We start from the raw sequence: 19,184 nt of genomic DNA on the forward strand, positions 1-19,184 counted from the left end.
GTGATTTATTGTAGAAGGAGTAGCAATTTTAGGAAGACATGCAGAATATTTGCAACAAAACTAAGGAAAATATATGCACCTGTTATGACTTTGCCAAAGATAAAGATATTTATTTGAATAGGTATGACAAAAGAAATTTACATACTAAAACTCATCATACACACTGACTCCCCAAGTTATTAACACTTTGACAATGAAAAGTGTTTTATTCACAGCACATGCTTAATTTAGTTGTTAGTTCATTTTATACAAAAATTAGAACTTTATTTTTGATTCCTAAGCGTTCTTTTGCTACATATTAATTAAACTTAATTACTATGCTTAAAATGTTGAAAAGTATGGATTATTGAAAAAGTTATAAAATAAGGAACCTCCAAGCATACCAATCAGAGAGAGTTGTGGGTAAGATATTATACAGTGCTATTGATGTCACCCCTAAAGTCCAGTGTCACAAACTGGCCACGTGTTCAGTGAAAGTGTGTTAACCTGGACATTGGCTTCGGAATGACCCTTAACAAAGATAAAACATCTGTACGTTGCATGTAAATCAGTGATGGTTTACTTTATATGTAAATTAGTTGTAGTGAAGTGTGTCTCTGGTTTGCATCTCTGGCTTTGTTTTGGAAGGTTGAACTTCGAACATCTAGCAGCAAGCCGAGCTAGTAAAGTGAAACGTCTGCACTCCTGGACAATATCAACTTTGAACTTTGACTGGAAATACTCGAACTTGGAACAATATTGGTTTTGAACTAGCTGGAGTGAAATGTCTGCACTCCTGGACAATATCAACATTGAACTTTGACTGGAAATACTCGAACTTGGAACAATATTGGTTTTGAACTAGCTGGAGTGAAATGTGTGCACTCCTGGACAATATCAACTTTGAACTTTGACTGGAAATACTCGAACTTGGAGCAATATTGGTTTTGAACTAGCTGGAGTGAAATGTCTGCACTCCTGGACAATATCAACTTTGAACTTTGACTGGAAATACTCGAACTTGGAACAATATTGGTTTTGAACTAGCTGGAGTGAAATGTCTGCACTCCTGGACAGTATCAACTTTGAACTTTGACCGAAAATACTCGGACTTGGAACAGTATTTGTTTTGAACACGCTAGTAGAGTTAACTTTAACTGGAAATACTTGGAACAATATTGGTTTTGAACTAGCTAGTAGAGTGAAATGTGTGCACTCCTGGACAATATCACAGACAAGTGTCTGTGACAATATCAACTTTGAACTTTGACTGAAAATACTCAGACTTGGAACAGTATTGCCAAATGAACATTTCGTTGCAGTATCAGGTTGATCGCCATCAGTGAATTCGAAAAGTTCAGCAACCGCAAGTTAAACAAGTTTATATATCTATCAAAGTACTAGTGTAATATGTACAAGTACCAGTAATTTGCACAATCTATGTGTGAAGTCGATATTTTGAGTTGAATACTCCGAGTTAGACTGCAATATGTCAACACAATGATGATTGATAAGCATTTCTTCTGAATTTGTTTCACTTGCTTCAGTTGGCACAAATTAAATTTATTATCCAGACTTTATGTATTATTTACAATTGTACAAGTTCATTCAGCATATTGTTAATATTGCTAGCTATATTTTGTACTTTGTGAAAATCTATGAGTATTCTAAATTGAGGGTGGGCAAGGGGTCCCTAGTACGATTTACAGAAAAAATAACTTGAATTACAAATTACAAAGATGAAATTTAGAAGATGAAGAAAGGCAATTTACAAATTACAAAGAAAATAAAGGGGAGTTAACGTTTTACAATTATACTCCTTGTAAAACTCCTGACAACACATTGATGGTGAGATGAGCAATCGGTGTCTCCTTACATTTTTGACAAACTGTTTTGAAAGATTGTCTGTTGAATATGTTTTTTTAGAGATGTAAGCAATGCTAAAAGCAGTGGGTAAAACAGTGCAATTAGGCAGGAACTCCAACAACGAGGAAGCGGAGCGATATCTGTTTTCGGAAGTACAGATATCGACTAGGGTGGAAAAATAGACTTTGTATTCTTATATGACTGCTAAGTTTACAAAGTCCTGGTTATAGGAACATTTATCGCATTTGCTGTTGTTGCTTGTATTGAATCCTTTTGGCCAGACGACAACCATATCATACACTACGGTACAGCTGTATGGTTTTTTTACGTGCACGAAAAGAGTGGTACTTTTGCTGGTTACAGCCAAAATAAATAGTTGATTTCGCAGTACGCCGACCACTGAATTACGATTTTGCCCAATTACAAAGTATGAAAATACCTCTTGCCCACCCTATAAATTGTCATGTCAGGTCCAGAGTCAGCTAAAGGTAAGTCATGTCATGGAAGTTATACTTCCATGGTCATGTCAAGTGACTGTCACAGTAAAAAGGTAGGGCAAGCTCAAGTATGTCAAGTAAAGGTAGGTCATGTCAAGTAGAGGTAAGGTCACTCATGGAGGTATAAGGGGATCTCCTCTTATACCTCCATGCTCAAGGTGAGTAAAGGTAGTCGCGTACGCGTCGCGTCGCGTCAAGTCGAGTCAAGAATTAGTCTAACTGGAAACTGCTATAGACCGTGTTTTGTTTCATACGACAAGCTATCGAAGGTCGCTTTATCGAGGGCGACCTATGGTCGCTTATTGTATCGGAAGAAAGCCCAAAGATCTAGCAGTAAGACTACCATATAATGTAAAAAATGTATTAGGTGTATTTCGTCAGGGAAATGTTTTCCGCGCAACCATAGCATGTAAAAAAACCTCTTATTAAATGTATTTCGTCAAGGAAAGTTTTTCCGACCATCGCCCGTGATCCTGGAATGTTTTCCGTGCAACCATAGAATGTAAAAAAAGTATTAAATGTATTTCCTGTAAGTTTCTCCGACCATTGCCCGGTGCCCGGTCCTGTGATGTTTTTCGCGTAGCCATAGAACTGAATATAAAATACATATTCGTGAAAGTTTCTCAGACATCGCCCGGTCCTCAGCTAGAATGTTTTCCGCGCAACCATAGAATGTAAAAAGTGTATTAAATGTATTTCCTGTACGTTTCTCCGACCATCGCCCGGAGCCCGGTCCTATGATGTTTTTCGCGTAGCCATAGAACTGAACATAAAACAATGTATTAAATGTACTTCGGGAAAGTTTCTCAAACATCGCCCGGTCCTAGAATGTTTTCCGCGCAACCATAGAACGTAAAAAATAGTGTATTGTATTTCCTGTAAGTTTCTCCGACCATCGCCCGGTGCCCGGTCCTGTGATGTTTTTCGCGTAGCCATAGAACTGAATATAAAATACGTATTCGTGAAAGTTTCTCAGACCCAACCATCTTCCGATCAGTGTCCGATTGTGCGGGCCGACTGGTTGAACTGGTCGGTTTGCGAGTCGTTCAAAACAAGTCGTCTTATGAAATGCTAATGTTTGCACAAGATTGTCCACGAAATATAGGTAGTGCTTTCGAAGTCGTCATTTCATGAAGACCACGCGAAACGTAAAATCATACCTATTGAAAAAAGAATTGGGCGAAGATGCGAAACGAACGACGCTTGTATCTCTGTACATAAAAGACATGGCAGGTCCATTACATCCTGGCTTTGTATTCATAGCACTACATACTAACATACTGATTTGAAATTGAAACATTTTTTTTTCAATTTTGGCCAATTTAGTTAGGGGGGGGGGGGGGTTGAGGCCTAAGTATAAGAATTTAGTTTTTTTATCCTATAGTGAACTATTGATCTCACCCCTAAAGTCCAGTGTCACAAACTGGTCACGTGTTCAGTGAAAGTATGTTAACCTGGACATTGGCTTCGAAATGACCCTAAACAAAGATAAAACATCTGTACGTTGCATGTAAATCAGTGATGGTTTACTTTATATGTAAATTAGTTGTAGTGAAGTGTGTCTCTGGTTTGCGTCTCTGGCTTTGTTTTGGAAGGTTGAACTTCGAACATCTAGCAGCAAGCCTAGCTAGTAAAGTGAAACGTCTGCACTCCTGGACAATATCAACATTGAACTTTGACTGGAAATACTCGAACTTGGAACAATATTGGTTTTGAACTAGCTGGAGTGAAACGTCTGCACTCCTGGACAATATCAACTTTGAACTTTGACTGGAAATACTCGAACTTGGAACAATATTGGTTTTGAACTAGCTGGAGTGAAATGTCTGCACTCCTGGACAATATCAACTTTGAACTTTGACTGGAAATACTCGAACTTGGAACAATATTGGTTTTGAACTAGCTGGAGTGAAATGTGTGCACTCCTGGACAATATCAACTTTGAACTTTGACTGGAAATACTCGAACTTGGAACAATATTGGTTTTGAACTAGCTGGAGTGAAATGTGTGCACTCCTGGACAATATCAACTTTGAACTTTGACTGGAAATACTCGAACTTGGAACAATATTGTTTTTGAACTAGCTGGAGTGAAATGTGTGCACTCCTGGACAATATCAACATTGAACTTTGACTGGAAATACTCGAACTTGGAACAATATTGGTTTTGAACTAGCTGGAGTGAAATGTCTGCACTCCTGGACAATATCAACATTGAATTTTGACTGGAAATACTCGAACTTGGAACAATATTGGTTTTGAACTAGCTGGAGTGAAATGTGTGCACTCCTGGACAATATCAACATTGAACTTTGACTGGAAATACTCGAACTTGGAACAATATTGGTTTTGAACTAGCTGGAGTGAAATGTGTGCACTCCTGGACAATATCAACTTTGAACTTTGACTGGAAATACTCGAACTTGGAACAATATTGGTTTTGAACTAGCTGGAGTGAGATGTGTGCACTCCTGGACAATATCAACATTGAACTTTGACTGGAAATACTCGAACTTGGAATAATATTGGTTTTGAACTAGCTGGAGTGAAATGTCTGCACTCCTGGACAATATCAACTTTGAACTTTGACTGGAAATACTCGAACTTGGAACAATATTGGTTTTGAACTAGCTGGAGTGAAATGTCTGCACTCCTGGACAATATCAACTTTGAACTTTGACTGGAAATACTCGAACTTGGAACAATATTGGTTTTGAACTAGCTGGAGTGAAATGTCTGCACTCCTGGACAATATCAACTTTGAACTTTGACTGGAAATACTCGAACTTGGAACAATATTGGTTTTGAACTAGCTGGAGTGAAATGTGTGCACTCCTGGACAATATCAACATTGAACTTTGACTGGAAATACTCGAATTTGGAGCAATATTGGTTTTGAACTAGCTGGAGTGAAATGTCTGCACTCCTGGACAGTATCAACTTTGAACTTTGACCGAAAATACTCGGACTTGGAACAGTATTTGTTTTGAACAAGCTAGTATAGTTAACTTTAACTGGAAATACTCGAACTTGGAACAATATTGGTTTTGAACTAGCTAGTAGAGTGAAATGTGTGCACTCCTGGACAATATCACAGACAAGTGTCTGTGACAATATCAACTTTGAACTTTGACTGAAAATACTCAGACTTGGAACAGTATTGCCAAATGAACATTTCGTTGCAGCATCAGGTTGATCGCCATGAGTGAATTCGAAAAGTTCAGCAACCGTAAGTTAAACAAGTTTATATCCATCAAAGTACTACTGTAATATGTACAAGTACCAGTAATTTGCACAATCTATGTGTGAAGTCGATATTTTGAGTTGAATACTCTGAGTTAGACTGCAATATGTCAACACAATGATGATTGATAAGCATTTTTTCTGAATTTGTTTCACTTGCTTCAGTTGGCACAAATTAAATTTATTATCCAGACTTTATGTATTATTTACAATTGTACAAGTTCATTCAGCATATTGTTAATATTGCTAGCTATATTTTGTTCTTTGTAAAAAGCTATGAGTATTCTAAATTGAGGGTGGGCAAGGGGGTCCCTAGTACGATTTACAGAAAAAATAACTTGAATTACAAATTACAAAGATGAAATTTAGAAGGTGAAGAAAGGCAATTTACAAATTACAAAGAAAATAAAGGGGAGTTTACGTTTTACAATTATACTCCTTGTAAAACTCCTGACAACAAATTGATGGTGAGATGAGCAATCGGTGCCGCCTTACATTTCTGACAAACTGTTTTGAAAGATTGTCTGTTGAATATGTTTTTTTAGAGATACAAGCAATGCTAAAAGCAGTGGGTAAAACATTGCAATTAGGCAGGAACTACAACAACGAGGAAGCGGAGCGATATCTGTTTTCGGAAGTACAGATATCGACTTGGGTGGAAAAATAGATTTTGTATTCTTATATGACTGTTAAGTTTACAAAGTCCTGGTTATAGGAACATTTATCGCATTTGCTGTTGTTGCTTGTATTGAATCCTTTTGGCCAGACGACAACCATATCATACACTACGGTACTGTTGTATGGGTTTTTTACGTGCACGAAAAGACGGTGGTACTTTTGCTGGTTACAGCCAAAATAAATAGTTGATTTCGCAGTACGCCGACCACTGTATTACGATTTCGCCCAATTCCAAAGTATGAAAATACCTCTTGCCCACCCTAAATTGTCATGTCAGGTCCAGAGTCAGCTAAAGGTAAGTCATGTCATGGAAGTTATACTTCCATGGTCATGTCAAGTGACTGTCAAGTAAAAAGGTAGGGCAAGCTCAAGTGTGTCAAGTAAAGGTAGGTCATGTCAAGTAGAGGTAAGGTCACTCATGGAGGTATAAGGGGATCTCCTCTTATACCTCCATGCTCAAGCTGAGTAAAGGTAGTCGCGTACGCGTCGCGTCGCGTCAAGTCGAGTCAAGAATTAGTCTAACTGCTATAGACCGTGTTTTGTTTCATACGACAAGCTATCGAAGGTCGCTTTATCGAGGGTGGAACGCCCGTCGCCCTCAATTAAGCGACCTATGGTCGCTTATCGTATCGGAAGAAAGCCCAAAGATCTAGCAGCAAGACTACCATATAATGTAAAAAATGTATTAGGTGTATTTCGTCAGAGAAATGTTTTCCGCGCAACCATAGCACATGTAAAAAAACACTTATTAAATGTATTTCGTCAGGGAAAGTTTCTCCGACCATCGCCCGTGATCCTGGAATGTTTTCCGCGCAACCATAGAATGTAAAAAAAGTATTAAATGTATTTCCTGTAAGTTTTTCCGACCATTGCCGGTGCCCGGTCCTGTGATGTTTTTCGCGTAGCCATAGAAATGAATATAAAATACGTATTCGTGAAAGTTTCTCCGACCATCGCCCGTGGTCCTAGAATGTTTTCCGCGCAACCATAGAATGCAAAAATTGTATTAAATGTATTTCCTGTAAGTTTCTCCGGCCATCGCCCGGTGCCCGGTCCTATGATGTTTTTCGCGTAGCCATAGAACTGAATATAAAAAATGTATTTTGGGAAAGTTTCTCAAACATCGCCCGGTCCTAGAATGTTTTCCGCGCAACCATAGAATATAAACTTACAAAATGTCATAATTGTATTTCGTGTGTAGACCCAACCATCTTCAGATCAGTGTCCGATTTTGCGGGCCGACTGGTTGAACTGGTCGGTTTGCGAGTCGTTCAAAACAAGTCGTCTTATGAAATGCTTCCCAGTAATGTTTGCACAAGATTGCCCACGAAATATAGGTAGTGCTTTCGAAGTCGTCATTTCATGAAGACCACGCGAAACGTAAAATCATACCTATTGAAAAAAGAATTGGGCGAAGATGCGAAACGAACGACGCTTGTATCTCTGTACATAAAAGACATGGCCGGTCCACTACATCCTGGCTTTGTATTCATAGTACTACATACTACATACTGATTTGAAATTGAAACATTTTTTTTTTCAATTTTGGTCAATTTAGTTGGGGGGGGGGGTGAGGCCTAAGTATAAGAATTTAGGGTTTTTTTTATCCTATAGTGAACTATTGATCTCACCCCTAAAGTCCAGTGTCACAAACTGGTCACGTGTTCAGTGAAAGTATGTTAATGACCCTAAACAAAGATAAAACATCTGTACGTTGTATGTAAATCAGTGACGGTTTACTTTATATGTAAATTAGTTGTAGTGAAGTGTGTCTCTGGTTTGCGTCTCTGGCTTTGTTTTGGAAGGTTGAACTTCGAACACTTAGCAGCAAGCCTAGCTAGTAAAGTGAAACGTCTGCACTCCTGGACAATATCAACATTGAACTTTGACTGGAAATACTCGAACTTGGAACAATATTGGTTTTGAACTAGCTGGAGTGAAATGTCTGCACTCCTGGACAATACCAACTTTGAACTTTGACTGGAAATACTCGAACTTGGAACAATATTGGTTTTGAACTAGCTGGAGTGAAATGTCTGCACTCCTGGACAATATCAACTTTGAACTTTGACTGGAAATACTCGAACTTGGAACAATATTGGTTTTGAACTAGCTGGAGTGAAATGTCTGCACCCCTGGACAATATCAACATTGAACTTTGACTGGAAATACTCGAACTTGGAACAATATTGGTTTTGAACTAGCTGGAGTGAAATGTGTGCACTCCTGGACAATATCAACATTGAACTTTGACTGGAAATACTCGAACTTGGAGCAATATTGGTTTTGAACTAGCTGGAGTGAAATGTCTGCACTCCTGGACAATATCAACTTTGAACTTTGACTGGAAATACTCGAACTTGGAACAATATTGGTTTTGAACTAGCTGGAGTGAAATGTCTGCACTCCTGGACAATATCAACTTTGAACTTTGACTGGAAATACTCGAACTTGGAACAATATTGGTTTTGAACTAGCTGGAGTGAAATGTGTGCACTCCTGGACAATATCAACATTGAACTTTGACTGGAAATACTCGAACTTGGAACAATATTGGTTTTGAACTAGCTGGAGTGAAATGTCTGCACTCCTGGACAATATCAACATTGAACTTTGACTCGAAATACTCGAACTTGGAACAATATTGGTTTTGAACTAGCTGGAATGAAATGTCTGCACTCCTGGACAATATCAACATTGAACTTTGACTCGAAATACTCGAACTTGGAACAATATTGGTTTTGAACTAGCTGGAATGAAATGTCTGCACTCCTGGACAATATCAACTTTGAACTTTGACTCGAAATACTCGAACTTGGAACAATATTGGTTTTGAACTAGCTGGAGTGAAATGTCTGCACTCCTGGACAATATCAACATTGAATTTTGACTGGAAATAACTCGAACTTGGAACAATATTGGTTTTGAACTAGCTGGAGTGAAATGTCTGCACTCCTGGACAATATCAACATTGAACTTTGACTGGAAATACTCGAACTTGGAACAATATTGGTTTTGAACTAGTTGGATTGAAATGTGTGCACTCCTGGACAATATCAACTTTGAACTTTGACTGGAAATACTCGAACTTGGAACAATATTGGTTTTGAACTAGCTGGAGTGAAATGTGTGCACTCCTGGACAATATCAACATTGAACTTTGACTGGAAATACTCGAACTTGGAGCAATATTGGTTTTGAACTAGCTGGAGTGAAATGTCTGCACTCCTGGACAATATCAACTTTGAACTTTGACTGGAAATACTCGAACTTGGAACAATATTGGTTTTGAACTAGCTGGAGTGAAATGTGTGCACTCCTGGACAATATCAACTTTGAACTTTGACTGGAAATACTCGAACTTGGAACAATATTGGTTTTGAACTAGCTGGAGTGAAATGTGTGCACTCCTGGACAATATCAACTTTGAACTTTGACTGGAAATACTCGAACTTGGAACAATATTGGTTTTGAACTAGCTGGAGTGAAATGTGTGCACTCCTGGACAATATCAACATTGAACTTTGACTGGAAATACTCGAACTTGGAGCAATATTGGTTTTGAACTAGCTGGAGTGAAATGTCTGCACTCCTGGACAATATCAACTTTGAACTTTGACTGGAAATACTCGAACTTGGAACAATATTGGTTTTGAACTAGCTGGAGTGAAATGTGTGCACTCCTGGACAATATCAACTTTGAACTTTGACTGGAAATACTCGAACTTGGAACAATATTGGTTTTGAACTAGCTGGAGTGAAATGTGTGCACTCCTGGACAATATCAACTTTGAACTTTGACTGGAAATACTCGAACTTGGAACAATATTGGTTTTGAACTAGCTGGAGTGAAATGTGTGCACTCCTGGACAATATCAACTTTGAACTTTGACTGGAAATACTCGAACTTGGAACAATATTGGATTTGAACTAGCTGGAGTGAAATGTCTGCACTCCTGGACAATATCAACTTTGAACTTTGACTGGAAATACTCGAACTTGGAACAATATTGGTTTTGAACTAGCTGGAGTGAAATGTGTGCACTCCTGGACAATATCAACTTTGAACTTTGACTGGAAATACTCGAACTTGGAACAATATTGGTTTTGAACTAGCTGGAGTGAAATGTCTGCAGTTCTGGACAATATCAACTTTGAACTTTGACTGGAAATACTCGAACTTGGAACAATATTGGTTTTGAACTAGCTGGAGTGAAATGTCTGCACTCCTGGACAGTATAAACTTTGAACTTTGACCGAAAATACTCGGACTTGGAACAGTATTTGTTTTGAACAAGCTAGTAGAGTTAACTTTAACTGGAAATACTCGAACTTGGAACAATATTGGTTTTGAACTAGCTGGAGTGAAATGTCTGCACTCCTGGACAATATCAACTTTGAACTTTGACCGAAAATACTCAGACTTGGAACAGTATTGCCAAATGAACATTTCGTTGCAGTATCAGGTTGATCGCCATCAGTGAATTCGAAAAGTTCAGCAACCGTAAGTTAAACAAGTTTATATCTATCAAAGTACTAGTGTAATGTGTTCAAGTACCAGTAATTTGCACTGTCTATGTGTGAAGTCGATATTTTGAGTTGAATACTCCGAGTTAGACTGCAATATGTCAACACAATGATGATTGATAAGTATTTTTTCTGAATTTGTTTCACTTGCTTCAGTTGGCACAAATTAAATTTATTATCCAGACTTTATGTATTATTTACAATTGTACAAGTTCATTCAGCATATTGTTAATATTGCTAGCTATATTTTGTACTTTGTAAAAATCTATGAGTATTCTAAATTGAGGGTGGGCAAGGTGGTCCATAGTACGATTTACAGAAAAAAATAACTTGAATTACAAATTACAAAGATGAAATTTAGAAGATGAAGAAAGGCAATTTACAAATTACAAAGAAAATAAAGGGGAGTTAACGTTTTACAATTATATTCCTTGTAAAACTCCTGACAACAAATTGATGGTGAGATGAGCAATCGGTGTCTCCTTACATTTTTGACAAACTGTTTTGAAAAATTGTGTGTTAAATATGTTTTTTAGAGATGCAAGCAATGCTAAAAGCAGTGGGTAAAACAGTGCAATTAGGCAGGAACTACAACAACGAGGAAGCGGAGCGATATCTGTTTTCGGAAGTACAGATATCGACTAGGGTGGAAAAATAGACTTTGTATTCTTATATGACGGCTAAGTTTACAAAGTCCTGGTTATAGGAACATTTATCGCATTTGCTGTTGTTGCTTGTACTGAATCCTTTTGGCCAGACGACAACCATATCATACACTACGGTACAGTTGTATGGGTTTTTTACGTGCACGAAAAGAGTGGTACTTTTGCTGGTTACAGCCAAAATAAATAGTTGATTTCGCAGTACGCCGACCACTGAATTACCCAATTACAAAGTATGAAAATACCTCTTGCCCACCCTATAAATTGTCATGTCAGGTCCAGAGTCAGCTAAAGGTAAGTCATGTCATAGGAGTTATACTTCCATGGTCATGTCAAGTGACTGTCACAGTAAAAAGGTAGGGCAAGCTCAAGTATGTCAAGTAAAGGTAGGTCATGTCAAGTAGAGGTAAGGTCATTCATGGAGGTATAAGGGGATCTCCTCTTATACCTCCATGCTCAAGCTGAGTAAAGGTAGTCGCGTACGCGTCGCGTCGAGTCAAGAATTAGTCTAACTGCTATAGACCGTGTTTTGTTACATACGACAAGCTATCGAAGGTCGCTTTATCGAGGGTGGAACGCCCGCCGCCCTCAATTAAGCGACCTATGGTCGCTTATCGTATCGGAAGAAAGCCCAAAGATCTAGCAGTAAGACTACCATATAATGTAAAAAATGTATTAGGTGTATTTCGTCAGGGAAAGTTTCTCCGACCATCGCCCGTGGTCCTGGAATGTTTTCCGCGCAACCATAGAATGTAAAAAAGTATTAAATGTATTTCCTGTAAGTTTCTCCGACCATCGCCCGGTGCCCGGTCCTGTGATGTTTCTCGCGTAGCCATAGAAATGAATATAAAATACGTATTCGTGAAAGTTTCTCCGACCATCGCCCGTGGTCCTGGAATGTTTTCCGCGCAACCATAGAATGTAAAAAAAAGTATTAAATGTATTTCCTGTAAGTTTCTCCGACCATTGCCCGGTGTCCGGTCCTGTGATGTTTTTCGCGTAGCCATAGAACTGAATATAAAATATACGTATTCGTGAAAGTTTCTCAAAGATCGCCCGGTCCTCAGCTAGAATGTTTTCCGCGCAACCATAGAATGTAAAAAATGTATTAAATGTATTTCCTGTACGTTTCTCCGACCATCGCACGGATCCCGGTCCTGTGATGTTTCTCGCGTAGCCATAGAAATGAATATAAAATACGTATTCGTGAAAGTTTCTCCAACTATCGCCCGGTCCTAGAATGTTTTCCGCGCAACCATAGAATGTAAAAAAAATGTATTAAATGTATTTCCTGTAAGTTTCTCCGACCATCGCCCGGTGCCCGGTCCTGTGGTGTTTCTCGCGTAGCCATAGAAATGAATATAAAATACGTATTCGTGAAAGTTTCTCCGACCATCGCCCGGTCCTAGAATGTTTTCCGCGCAACCATAGAATGTAAAAATTGTATTAAATGTATTTCCTGTAAGTTTCTCCGGCCATCGCCCGGTGCCCGGTCCGGGTGATGTTTTTCGCGTAGCCATAGAACTGAATATAAAAAATGTATTTTGGGAAAGTTTCTCAAACATCGCCCGGTCCTAGAATGTTTTCCGCGCAACCATAGAATATAAGCTTACAAAATGTCATAATTGTATTTCGTGTGTAGACCCAACCATCTTCCGATGTGTCGTTATTTTGCGGACCGACTGGTTGAACTGGTCCGTTTGCGAGTCGTTCAAAACAAGTCGTCTTATGAAATGATTCCTTTGGACAAGATTGTCTACGGAATATAGGTAGTGCTTTCGAAGTCATCATTTTATGAAGACCACGCGAAACGTAAAATCATTGCCTATTGAAAAAAGGGCGAAGATGCGAAACGAACAACGCTTGTATCTCTGTACATAAAATACATGACCAGTCCTCGATACATCACTATATATGTTAGTTCCTATAAGAACAAGTCGAAACAAAACTTCCCCTTGCTTTGAAAAGATCTTCCTTACCTTAATTCTGTAAGATACGACTTACTATACCATGGTATCAGCTTGAGAAGCCTGATAGGGGTGTACAACAAGACGGAGCGCACAGTCTCGCTTACCTGATGAAAAGATTAAAACAGTGTTGTCCCATAACCCAGTCTGTTTAAGTGTTTCCGTCACGTTGCCAATGGCTTCGTCCATACACGTAGTCATACCAGCATGTGTACGTCTATCGTCATTCTCAATTGTACTGTTGTAACGGCCTTCGTATTGCATTGGCACGAGGAGGGGTATATGTACTGCTTGGAAGGACAAATACAGGAACAAGGGCTGGACATAACATTTGGAACAGAAAAGTAAAATATTAATTATATAATGCGACTTTACAGGGTGAAAGCTAGTCAGAACATTTGTGTGTGTGTATATACATACATATTATATTCTCTTATCTTCAAATATTGAAAAAATATGTTAGCGTCTACGTTTTTGATCATTCATTTCTAGTAGCACAAGGATCGTATAGTAAATGCAGTGCGCACTAGTTCGCCTTTACTGGTATTACTACATGTGAACTGTGAATCGACAAATATTACTTGTACTTGTACAGCAAAGGGATAATATTTTTCACCAAACCTTGTCTGCATTGTGGTTTTCAATGATCCTCTGTGCTTCAGTGGCGAATACAAATGTAGAGTATACGCCATCATATTGCGGTCCAACCATTGAATTATTCGCCCAGAAGTCATACTTTGCATTGCCATAGAATCCACGACGGTGTTTATAGTAATGTTGAGAGCCTCCAAGATATCCTGTGTATTAGACATGACAAAACAACGATTGTCTGAAAACATCCGTGTTTTCTTTGTCTCCAAGACAAGGCTTATTTGACAGGGTTACAAACCAAAGCAAAATAAAAGAAAATTGACATGACATCTCTGATTGTATTTAGTTAAACTTTGTTGATCGAGTATGTAGGCCCAATGTAGATATGTACCTCTGCGTGTGTCTGTCTGTCTGTCTGTCTGTCTGTCTGTCTGTCTGTCTGTCTGTCTGTCTGTCTGTCTGTCTGCCAGTGCCTGCCTGCCTTCCTTGTCTCTTTCTCTGTGTCGCTGTCTTTATATTTTGTGTGTGGAAACAATAGCTGTCATCTTTATACCAAATCATGAAATCGAGACCTTTAATTATAATTATGGTTACACCTAGGCGATGATCATGGTTGTTGAATCGAGACCAGGAAAGTTTGACTGGAATCTAACTTTTGGCTTTCGAATAGATTTTATAGTCAACGGATAGCCTCTAGCCTACAGGAAAGTATACTTTCAGACTTCCCCCACCCCACCGGCTACTTTTTCCCCTGTCAAGCAAGCTTAGACAATCAACATTTTTGGAATGAATCCCGACCCTTACATCATTAGCTGTATCACCACTGGCAATACCCACCTAAGAATGACTGAAAACCTCGCTGAGGTGGATTACACTTAGGGTTATCAAAGCCCCCTAGATGCCATTTACCGACCAGTGCTGTGTAATATCCTGCCTGCCGTAACTTCTCAGCCAGTGTAGTTTCACGTATGTCCATGAACTCACACTCCTCTTTACTGTATCCTGTGTGACTCTTGAAACATATGCAATCATATTTTAGAAAAAGATACATAAAATTATATTTTTGTCTGATGTAAAATTAGATAAATAGAAATATTATAACGTAGTGGTTTTCAGAACAAAACTACATGTACAGCATATAGTGTTAACGATTCGCATCCGAAAATAAGCGTTTCTCGCGACATGGTAAAACAGGGTTGAAACACGACCGACTGGTTTCCGATGTTTCAACTGTTATACTTTACATATACCCTTAATCAACTGATTTCTACAAACCCAATGTATATACTCACAATATGAAATCAAGCACTGTAAATATATGATACCTACTAAAAAACAAGGAAATCATCACCATAATAATATACTTATTGTGTTTACAAACAGTGAAAAAATACATTTCTGATGTACATATTCAGCATGCAATAGTGAGACAGTTAGATTATATTGTCTTGACTGTCGACGTTCTCATCTCTCTCTCTCTCTCTCTCTCTCTCTCTCTCTCTCTCTCTCTCTCTCTCTCTCTCTCTCTCTCTCTCTCTCTCTCTCACACACAAGGATTGAGATACAAAGATATCCAACTATTAAGTTCAACCTACTGGGTTGGCTGTGTGATATTGATTTTTAAGTTGAGGAAATCATACTGAATTCTGTTTCTAAAATGATATTAAAGATATTCGTCTTGTATTGCACAAGAATTGGTGGGTTGCTCTAAGTTCTACAACTGTCTATAGCTATATATCGTCTATATTATTCGACTATAAATGACTTACCACATATCTTCCTGTCATTAAATTAATTCTTGAAGGCACACACCATGATGAAACGTAATAATTTTCCAACTTTACGCCTTCATGTGCTAGTTGATCGATGTTCGGCGTCTTTGCAATGCCACCATGGTAACCAACGTCGTGCCATCCGTAATCATCCGCCATTATGAAAACGATGTGTGGTGGTGGTGGTGGTGGTTTATATCGCTCTGAATTTCTGTCAAATGAAATGCAAAGACTTGTATTCAAAGTTCTAATAATTAATAACTAATATTAATAATTAATAATTACTCAATAGTTGGTGTGTATATATATATATATATAAAGTCTATGAGTAGAATAATATTCGTTTATACACAATTGCAACCAAGTTAGTTTTTGATGTCTTCGTTTCGGTGTCTTTAGTATTGTTATGTCTTCCCTGAAAAACTGACCATAGTTACTGTTCACCACTAGATGGCGACGTGGTAAACAATTTGTCCCTGGTACGACTGAGTTGACACCCCCCCCCCACCCCGCCACAATACGTAGTCATCGGAAAAAAGTAGGCTGACTATATATAAACTAAATTAATTATTCTAATAATTTGACGATCCAACCTCATGGACCGGTTGACAATATATATAACGCAACACGCTTTCTCATTGTTTCTCCGTTGGTTTCTGCATCACCTAACTCCGATAGTTTGTCCACAAACAAGGACGAATCTTCCTAGTCCGATGGTTTGTCCTGTACGTGTACGCAATGTTCATTTTAGCGAGACAAATTGTCACATTAGAACTTATTGGGAAAAATCATTTCACTATTAAAACCAGACAATACAATAATTGTATTGCAACAATTGACGGTTATAACCCCGTCAACTTATAAGCTTAAATCTGGTGGCATGTATATGTTTACGTTTATTCAGTCAGTCCAGGAGAGCTCGAGAGTGAATGGTGATCAGGTGACAGGTGTTTTATGACAATAAAGCCCCATCAACATTAAATAAAGCTTCTATTTTTTTAATCAGGTGACAGGCTCCTGCTATTCTACTATATATTTATTTAATCGAAACGCTGTGATGAATACTATGGGACCGAGAAGCACTGTTGGTAAATACCTGATTCTGATGGACTTTTTACAGTCTGCAAATTCAATATGGATTATACGCAATATTCCATGCATTGATTGTTGCCATGGAAACCATACGGCCAAAAGTTTTTTTTTAAATTACACGCAGTGTTATTTAAAGGTATTTATCATATCTACACAAAACTTTCACATTAGACCATTTTGCATGTATGTTGCGTATCAAATGATTGAATCTGAGGCGAGTGATCATCAGCCTACAATGTTTCGTACTATACGAACAAGTCTGCGGTTAATTTTAAAAAAATGTGCTGTTCTGTTACAAATATAAGCATATATCCTTTGGCGTAACACATTGCTCCCAAGAACTCTAGATTAGCCCTATGTAGTAAATAAAGTCCCACAGTACAAGAATATTGCAGTACAATTATATAGATATCGGCACAAAACAGCTAATAGCGATGTTCCCGAAGACTAGCGATCGAGAGAGTCTCCTACATCCCCACTGTACACGGCACCTATTATTTGTTTCTTTTGCACGCACGCACGCGCTAGAAGTCATCTGAGGGTGCGTAATAAATGTCATGTTACATGAATAAAACACCAAGCCTACATCATTTTAGCTGTAATTACAGAAGTCTATGACCTAAATTGGTCGATGACACACATTAAACTGTCGAAGTCTTAATTCTCGTTCATGATCACAGAATATATCGGATCGCCCTTGAAAATAGCGCCAGTTTGTCTCATCATACAATGTAAGGCTGTGTGGATGTACGAGCTTATAAATGCACAGTACACTCAGATGCACAATCTGAATACATCCCTAGTGAAATGGTAGAATGGACATATATAGGTAACATAGTGTAACCCCCTATACTCGTCCATTGAATAAGTAATGGTGACAGCAACATCTGACATTGCTATGTTACTAACAGTTGTACAACAGTTGCAATACAACTGGGCTACTAGACTGTCGACAGTCGTTCATGTCTTTTTTGCTACGTTTTATCTAAAACTAAAGTCGTCACCTCGCTCCGATCCGGGGCAATACTATAACCTCGTACTGATCAGTTCGTGCCTTCGGCAATCTTCGGCAATCGCAGTTCCTATATCAGTACGCATTAGTATTCAGTGCTACGGAGCGAGGCGACGACTTTGTTTTAAATGAAACGTAGCAAAAAGGCACGAACGATTGTCAAAAGTCTACTGGGCTATATAGAATCGTTGTTACTAGTATGTATTACAAAATCTGATACGAAACTAATAGTAGTAATTTTCTGTCAGCGTTAGAAATTGGATAGCCTCTGGCCTTTTGACTTTCTGATCGAGCCAACGACGTACGTTAGATTAGAAAGTCGGCTACAAGTCTCTGGGTTAGAAATTGGACCAAATCAGGTCGAAACATAACGTTACGATTAGTTTATATTCTTAACACGTCGTAAATTAACTTTTTAGGCATAGTTATTAATATTTTTTCTCGCTATACAATAAAGTATACAATGCTCCTCTCTGTCCAACATCTGTACCCTGCGTGTGTCGACAATGCCACCTTTGATCTCAATATTACTTTACCCGTGTAGCGATAAATCAAACTCATGAATAACGGATGTTCATAAAAATCTACTTACGTTTCTCCCTTCATTATTCTGATTGTAGATTCGTTGCTCGTCTGCTTGTCTCGATACAATAATAACACACGAAAAACAACCAGAAATACGAGTACCCATAGGGAAAGAGATAATACCTTAGCAGGTCTCATCATTACACGATATATGGTCATGAGACAACACGTTACCAGCCTGTGTTCTTTTTTTGTTTACCGTAAAGATTTATAATAAACTGCACACACTGTACGTACATGTCATTGATCGATTTAGTATACAATTATATATTATCATCGGTCATGTGACACGAAGAATAATTTATTCAACCAGTGGAATATATGAACAAAAAAAATCGGACCAATCTATACATAGTAGAGTTAAAGCTATTTTAAAACTAAAACTGCATTTAAAAAAGTTCTGATTTGCATATCAAGTGATTTTTTGAAATCGCAAATAGAATTGTTGATGGTACTATACCGAACACTGTGAACTCCTTTCAGTCTTAAGAACCAAAACAAAACCGCTCCAGGTTTTGGAAATATCAGCTATTCTTTTGAGGTAAGAGTAAGTATTCCACATATCATCTTGTTAGAAACATAATATATCTATTAGTTAGTTTTAGTCTTTTTGATTCTAGTTTGACAATGTATTGTAGATAACCATACATAAGTGTATCTATCATAAAAAACATCAACGACAATAATCATAATTAAGTATGCCTTTAATTACC

At 38.2% G+C, this 19,184-nt stretch overlaps 1 protein-coding gene across 1 annotated transcript in view; it reads right to left on the reverse strand.

The window, feature by feature from the left end:
* The window catches only part of LOC144448949 (arylsulfatase I-like), a 21,863-nt gene extending 3,244 nt beyond the window's left edge, over nucleotides 1-18,619 (reverse strand). Inside the window, exons 1-5 of the mRNA XM_078139334.1 lie at nucleotides 18,479-18,619; nucleotides 15,780-15,993; nucleotides 14,848-15,022; nucleotides 14,041-14,216; nucleotides 13,527-13,737 (exon numbers count right to left, since the gene is read on the reverse strand). Of these exons, the coding sequence (XP_077995460.1) occupies nucleotides 13,527-13,737; nucleotides 14,041-14,216; nucleotides 14,848-15,022; nucleotides 15,780-15,993; nucleotides 18,479-18,612 (910 nt within the window). The 5' untranslated portion in view covers nucleotides 18,613-18,619. The remainder of the gene's footprint in view (nucleotides 1-13,526; nucleotides 13,738-14,040; nucleotides 14,217-14,847; nucleotides 15,023-15,779; nucleotides 15,994-18,478) is intronic.
* Between the last annotated feature and the right edge of the window lie 565 nt (nucleotides 18,620-19,184).

Source organism: Glandiceps talaboti, chromosome 18, assembly GCF_964340395.1.
Source record: "Glandiceps talaboti chromosome 18, keGlaTala1.1, whole genome shotgun sequence".
NCBI lineage: Eukaryota > Metazoa > Hemichordata > Enteropneusta > Spengelidae > Glandiceps > Glandiceps talaboti.